Source organism: Myotis davidii, unplaced genomic scaffold (assembly GCF_000327345.1).
Source record: "Myotis davidii unplaced genomic scaffold, ASM32734v1 scaffold174, whole genome shotgun sequence".
Classification (NCBI taxonomy): domain Eukaryota; kingdom Metazoa; phylum Chordata; class Mammalia; order Chiroptera; family Vespertilionidae; genus Myotis; species Myotis davidii.
In genome coordinates, this window is record NW_006289087.1 from 7586595 (window position 1) to 7594454 (window position 7860).

The 7860-nt window shown below is 43.1% G+C and overlaps 1 protein-coding gene across 1 annotated transcript in view; it reads left to right on the forward strand.

Moving 5' to 3' along the window:
- Positions 1 to 6677, forward strand: part of RGS18 (regulator of G-protein signaling 18) — a 14411-nt gene extending 7734 nt beyond the window's left edge. Inside the window, exons 4-5 of the mRNA XM_006761293.2 lie at positions 4479 to 4645; positions 6287 to 6677. Coding sequence (XP_006761356.1) covers positions 4479 to 4645; positions 6287 to 6544 — 425 coding nt within the window. The 3' untranslated portion in view covers positions 6545 to 6677. The remainder of the gene's footprint in view (positions 1 to 4478; positions 4646 to 6286) is intronic.
- Positions 6678 to 7860: the final 1183 nt, after the last annotated feature.

The following is a 7860-nucleotide window of genomic DNA, read 5'->3' on the forward strand; positions in this document are numbered from 1 at the left end:
AGCTGGGAGCGAACCTGGGACCCTTCAGTCCGCAGGCTGCCGCTCTATCCACTGTGCCACACCGGCTAGGGCTAAACATATTTTTTAAAAAAATAAATAAATATGAGATTTAAAAAAATAACTTTAAAAAGATCCCCACATTCTATTCCATATTAAGAGGAAGGTGGCCGTGCCTTTTAGAGATGAGAAATGGAGATAGAACAGTATACGTGAGACGATATCAGGTTAGAGTTCGAACTTAATTGCTGGAAACCTCAGAAGTCTCACAGGGTTTTGGAGGCCCACACCTAGAAGGTGTAAGACAGCTTGACCACACACAGAGATTATCTAACACTCTCACACAGCCGATAACTGAAGAGGAGGAAGAGAAGGGTCTCTCCTCTGAGGGAGCCCCATCATGAGGAGCATCTTCCGACAACTACATAGCTGTTTATTTCCTGTGCGCCCTCTTTTCCTACTCCTGGCGAATACGTCCCATACTTTTAACCTTTATACTTAATGATTATTTGCTTGGACTCTTTGCACCCTGCATTGTGGTCCTACTAAGCTTCATGCTGAGGATAATGAAGCAAGACAAGTAAAAGATGGATGTCATTGCACCCCCTTGATTTAAAAACATGAACTGATGAGACTGTGGAAAATACTTATTACTGAAGTTGAGAGGAAAGGCGACAAGGAAATGAGTACTTCTCTTTTGGGGAAGAAAAGGGCTACTTCTCCTTAGGCTGTTCATCTCTAGTGGCTTTTAAAGTTGCTCTTCCCCATTTTTAGTTACAGATTTTCTGTGAGATAAGGGATTCTGTTGTTCTGCAAAATTAAAATTTCTGAATCAAGCTTACCCATAACAAACACCCAATTCCTTAATCATCTAAAGGATAAAAATAAGTAAAATCCACCTTAAACTATAAACGGACCGTGTAGGTAACTTATGATGGCGAAAGCAACTCCAGTGGGCGGGTCACGCCCGCTGGCCTACAGACTGTTGTTTTGGTTGTGGTGTTGCTTTCGAGACCTACAGGCCGACCACCTTTCGAATTCTACGTCAGCTTTGAATGAGGGGTTGAGAGGCCTGTTTTTGCCTTCGTCTCTGGTTTCCTTCCAGAATCAATATAGAAAGAGGAGGAAGGGGGGAAAGGCAGCAGTAAAACCAGAAATGATGCAACACAGCCACCTTTCCTGTCTCAGAAATAGAAGAGGAAGACGTGTTCAGGCTGTTACCAGCCAGTGGCCCCAGGATGCTCATGCCACCCATCCCTGAAGTCTCCGGCCCCAGGCTCCAGGTCAGGAGAGGGTGCTGCCACCATTATCATAATCGCTTTCGACCATTAAAGGAACCTCAGCTCAAAGAACAACAGCTACACTCAGCATTTTTTCACAAGTTCAGGGGCTGAGATAAGAGGGTGAAAGGAGTTGTTGGGGAGGAAACCCAACAGAAACACCCTGAAAACCAAGGATCCCGCGCCTTTGCCGTGAGAATAAACCCTAGTAAAACCCACGCGTCTGACTCCTATGCTGCTCATGTTGGCAGAGATTTCGGTTTAAAAAAATACTAAAAACAGAACTAGGTCATTAAGTTTATCCTGAGGTACATACAGTTCTAAGTATTTGGGGGGAAATCTTCTCTCTGTCAAAGTTTTCAAAGGATAACAGTGTGGTGTTGGCGGGCAGGGGAGGTGGTAGAAGGCATAGAGGGATAAATAGCAATGGGAAAAGTAAAAAAAAAAAAGTAAAAAATATATAAAAATAATAGTAAAAAAAAAAATTCTTCAAAGAATCATTTGTCCACTCCTGTTTCCTGCTACCTACTGAGAAAAAGCACAAGACTTAGCTTAAGAAATTCATCTTGAAGACCAAGCTCTAAGCTGGAGAAACAAGAACAAGTGTGCTAATCATCACTCACGCTGACCACTCCAGCTTCTGCTCCAGGATCAGAAATCAGTCCATTCGCTCAGGAAGCGCGCAGCACTATGGCCTCCGTAAGACGGTCATGTTGGGCCAAGAGCGACCACACTACAGGCATCTAATGACGGAGACAAGTCCTGAGTCGCGCCCCAGATGCACGATGTCTCCTCCAAGTCTTGTTGAGCCCGACGTTGCTTGTTTTCCTAGTTCCTTCACCAGCGTTTAATCACCATCAGCTGGTGCCCTGGGCCAATTTACTGGGGAAAAGAAATGGCGGACTCCCTCCTCCTGCCAATGAAACACCCAGGTGGCTCTCATCGAGGTGGGGTTGGAGCCACATCATATCTGAGACTTAGGTGATGCCTATGGGGCAGTGGTTCTCAACCTGGGCTGCACATTAGAGTCACCTGGGAATCTTTTTAAAATCCTGATCTCTGGGCCTCATCCTCCGGAAATTCTGTTCCTTTGTTACTAATGTTGTGGCCCCACCCCACAACAAAGAAACAGAATTTTCGGAGGATGAGGCCCAGAAATCAGGATTTTCAAAAGATTCCCAGGTGATTCTAATGTGCAGCCCAAGTTGAGAACCACTGGTCTAGGACGTCAGTCACATCGCTTCTAACTACTGGTTTCTCAAACATGACGTTCCTGGATCCCTCATATATTCAAAAGATGGCTCACAACATTTAAAAAAAAAAGGCTTCATAACAAAGAGGGAACGTTCTATACGTAGGAGAAAGAAATGGAGATGCGTGAAGCACAGTTTGAGGACTGTATTCGTTTTCTGAGGCTGCTATTACAATTTATCACAACTTGAGTGACTTAAAACAGGGCACATTTATTATAGGACCGTCCTGTAGGTCGGAAGTGCACTATGGGTCTCATGTAAAGAAATCGGGGTGTCAACAGGCCGGTGCCCTTTCTGAAGGGTCTAGGGGTAATTTGGGTTTGGGCCAGAATTGCGTTTTTTGACGTTTTGGGTGAAGCTCTCCATTCTCCTGCTGGCTCTAAACTGAGGGCCGTTTCCACCTTCCAGAACCCACCGCATGCTTAGCTCATGACCGTCTTCTTATGCCTTTAAGGTCAGCAATGGCCCTTCCCACACTGCACCTCCCTGACCACCTCTTCTGACAACAACTTCTGCTTTTAGAGACACCTGTGATCAGAGTGGGTCCACCTGGATCCCCCACGTGCTCTCCCTTCTCGAGCTCCTTCCCCGTGGTCCCATCAGCAAAGCCCGTGTCCCATGTGAGGCCACAGTCACCATTTCGGGGGGATCAGCCCTTGGAGGGCTGTCACTGTGCCTGCCACCGAAAGTGCTGCCTTCCAGAATGTTAGATCCATTTCTTTGTTTGTTGGACAAATAAGACCTGGGGCAACTGGACGTATCTGAAACTCAGTTTCCTCGTCAATGACGATGAACATGGGGTATATTCCAGGCATCGTTGTAAAAATTAAATGCAAGAAAGGAGTATAAACAGCCCTTAGCCCTCACAACCCCTCCACGTGTTATCAATGCAAACCCCTGAATTACTGCCACGATTCTACCAAAAGGGATTTATTCTTCTTGCTTCCTTCTGTATTGAACTGGTTCTGTTACAAATAATCACTGACCATGAGAAATAGTCCTAGGGCAGTGATGGTGAACTCGGCGTGTCAGCATTTTGAAAAACCCTAACTTAACTCTGGTGCCGTGTCACATATAGAAATTTTTTGATATTTGCAACCATAGTAAAACAAAGACTTTGATATTTATTTTATATATTTAAATGCCATTTAACAAAGAAAAATCAACCCCAAAAAATGAGTTCGCGTGTCACCTCCGACACATGTCATAGGTTCGCCATCACTGTCCTAGAGAGTAGTGAACATGAGAAATGAGTATAGCCCTGGCTGGGTAGCTCAGTTGGTTAGAGTATCATCCCGATAAGTGGATATGCCAAGACTGTGGGTTCAATCTCTGGTCAGGGCACATACAAGAATCAACCAATGAGCACATAAGTAAGTGGAACAATAAATCGATGTCTCTCTCTCAAAAAAAAAAATCAATAATTAATTCAAAGAAGTGGATGTAAGTGAAAATGAGTTGAGCAGACAAACCCTGGAAAAAGAGTCTTAAACAGGGAGATCTAGAGTCCTGGGTACCAGAATATGGTCTAGAAAGGGAGAAGGGGTCCTGGTGGAATGGCGTCTATAGTATAGAGTAAAACACACACACACACACACGCACACACACACACACACACACACACACACGCACACACACCGGGGAAGAGGCATGATTGAAACAGACCCTAAGCAAGTTCCAGAGTGGGGGGTCACTCATACTCAGGTCTATGTATGAGCCCAGCCTCATTTCAACAGGAATGATGGCTCCTTTTCACAGCTGTGAAGATTATAGCTAATGTCTATGAGGTCCCTCATGGATACTGTTCAAGAAGTGGGTTGCTGTGCTGCCGTGGAGAAGACCTAGCTGTTCCGTTCGTATTTCTGGCTCTACTTTAATAGCAGGCAGTGCCTTTTCTCCGCATTAATATTTTATGATAGTTAAAATGTGTCACTTCCTTTCTTGGTAGATGGACTGGAGACTTTCACCCGATTTCTTAAAACCGAATTCAGCGAGGAAAACATTGAGTTCTGGATGGCCTGCGAAGACTTCAAGAAAAGCAAAGACCCTCAACAAATGATTCTTAAAGCAAAAGCAATATATGAGAGATTTATCCAGAATGATGCCCCACAGGAGGTAAAGACAACTAGGAAAATGTACAACTGTTTGAAAATTTGGGGAGAGAATTTGCCTTCCTCAAATTGGTACCTCCCCACCCCCTACATTCCACCTGAAAGGCCAGGATTTTGTGGAAGCAGAACGGGTCCTTTTAGATTTCTCCACTCAAACAGAACTTGTTGTAAGACATTGTCACGGAAGAAAAGGTCTAATCGAGGCTGCTCCTCAGGGTTATTTTGATTCTAGACGAAGAGTGAACACAATTACTTGCAACATTGAGAATCAGTCACTTATTCATATTAATCATCTTTTTTATCATAATCTTTATTTTTTTAATATATTTTACTGATTTCTTACAGAGAGGAAGGGAGAGGAATAGAGAGTTAGAAACATCGATGAGAGAGAAACACTGGTCAGCTGCCTCCTGCACACCCCCTACTGGGGATGTGCCCGCAACCAAGGTACATGCCCTTGACCGGAATCGAACCTGGGACCTTTCAGTCTGCAGGCCGACGCTCTACCCACTGAGCTAAACCGTTTAGGGCCATCTTAGCATAAGCAAACTCTCATAGAAACAAAAGATAAAGGCAAGAGAAACCAAGAAGTTGGCATCATGCACCACTTTAGCTCATCTACCTATACAAGCTTTTATTTGCCTCGAAATGATTATTCCTCCTCCTTACGATAGACTAAAAAAAATCATAATAGATGAGAAAAACATAATTTGGCAACGGACCAAGTGACAACACAATTGTGACTGTCTTTGACTGCAAGCTCAGTGTGAGGTAATTGTGTGACACAACTGCTAAAAATAGCAAATATTACCTACCCTCAAATATGAACTCAGTAGTTTCTATATTTTTATTATGTGTTAAATAAACAGTGTTTCTTTGCTGAAGGGGTAGATCTAGCAGTCTACACTGCTAAGAATTCTACTTGACTACAAATTTGTATGGCCCGTGAGGTGACCTCGTCTATGTGGATATTGGTGGACACTGAAAATAATGATTGTTCTCCTTGCTTCAGGATGTTTCATTCTGTTCTGTGATTCAATGTATGATTCTGATTTTCCCAGGGCCAACCTTATACACAGACCAAGAAAAAGCAGCTAGGTGTAAGGTGTTACCCAGGAGGGAAAAGGAAAGACACCCCTGAAAACTCACCCATCAGAACCTGATATATCAGTGGCGCTCTGATAAAAAGCATTCAGTGATTTACATTTTTTAAACATATTCATTCTCAGCACACATGTGCTTGTAGGAAAGCATCATCATCGCATGAAAACAAGTGCTGGGATAAAACAAAAGGCCCACTTTGAAATCCCAAATAGGCTCTAAACTCCCTGTTGGCCGTCAATGAACATGATTTTACTAATGATTGAAAATAAGTGGGATCTAATGACCTCTAGGGTACTTGCTATTACAACGTCCCATTATTCGATTAGAAGCGAGGGGGGAGGACCAGCAGCAATGGGGAGACAAGAGCCACATGCGATGCCACCCAAGAGTCAATCACCCAACCCCTCGACCCATGACAGGCTGAGCCCCCCAGCACCCAAGCACATGCCCACGCCGACATAGAATAGTCTTGTGCTGTTTCTCAAAGGTGTTTACTTCCATCCACTGACCCTAACTACCCTTTTGTGAAATTACGATCCAGGTTAACCTTGACTTTCACACCAAAGAACTCATCGTGAAGAGCATCACGCAGCCCACGCTGCACAGTTTTGATGCTGCGCAGAGCAGAGTGTATCAGCTGATGGAACAAGACAGTTACACGCGGTTCCTGAAATCTGACATCTATTCAGACTTGGTAGAAGGGAGGCCTCAGAGACCCACCAATCTGCGAAGGCGGTCACGTTCCTTCACCTACAACGAATTCCAGGACGTGAAGTCGGATGTTGCCATTTGGTTTTAAAGAAAATTAATTTTGCTCATTTGGGGGGCGAGGTGGTACATCTGCCTCTAAGACATAGCATATGTGAACAAAATAAAATATGTCATGTAAGAGGATTTTAAGAACGTAAATCAAAACTTTTATTCTAACAATACATACTGTGCCTGCCAGTATATTCCGTCACACCTTCCACCTGACTTCATTCCATACATAATCAGAAAAGTAGATGTGAACAGACACTGATAAATGAATATCAACCAAAAAATAATATATAAATGACACCTGAAACAATGAAGTAAATTCATTAAAAGATCAAGAGTCAACCCATAAAATTTTACTTATCTACTAGAGGCCCAGTGCACAGATTTGTGCACTGGTGGGGTCCCTCAGCCTGGCCTAGGGGATCGGGCTGAAACTGGCTCTCTGACATCCCCCAAGGGGTCCCAGATTGCAAGAGGGCAGTTCTCAGGTGACACACCCCAGAATCGGGCTCCAGATTTGAGAACCACAGCTGCCAAGTCACTGCATCTCGGCAGCTCCTGCACTGAGCACCTGCCCCCTGGTGGTCAGTGCACATCATAGCTACCAGTCAGAGTTTCTGCCCCTGGTGGTCATTGCACGTCATAGCTACCAGCCAGTTGGCTGGTCAGCGGTTGTCTGGTCAGCCAGTTGCTTAGGCTTTTATATATTTAGATATAATTCCTAAGCCCATCTATTGTGAAATATAATAAATACATTCACTTTTAAAAAATCACATGAAGGAAACAAGAACTTTACAATTGAGTCTGCTAATTTACTTTTTGTTAGCTAATTTAGGACACGTTTTTCTTCTTTTCTATTTTTTTTTGTTTTTCTTCTTCTCCACGTGGCAATTTTGCCAAGAATTTTAGGTAAAAGAAGTTTTCAGGGTGTTGAGATAAATAGATCTAGATCAGCAGCTTGATTTTTAAGAGACAAATAAAAATTATAATTATTCTTCAGTCTACTAAGTATAATTGCCCTGCCACAGCACACTATTTCTTCCTCATAAAGGGAAATCCTTAGGCAGATGTTGCAGGTAATATAAGCAGACAATATTTATACTTTGCAGAGGATTTTGATTTAAAAATTAGGATTACAAGTAACAGATAAAAAGTAATTGGAGAGAAATAAAATCAATAAAACTACTAAATATTGTGTTCTAAAAAATCATGTGAAAACAAGTATTTTTGTAATCCCTGAATACTGAAAATATTATTGCATATGCTCCAGCAAGATCAGAGTCTGTCTTAAAAAAGGAAAAGGTATCCTCATTGTCAATTTTTCACACAGAACCTCGGAAGTAGACAGGGGCCTCC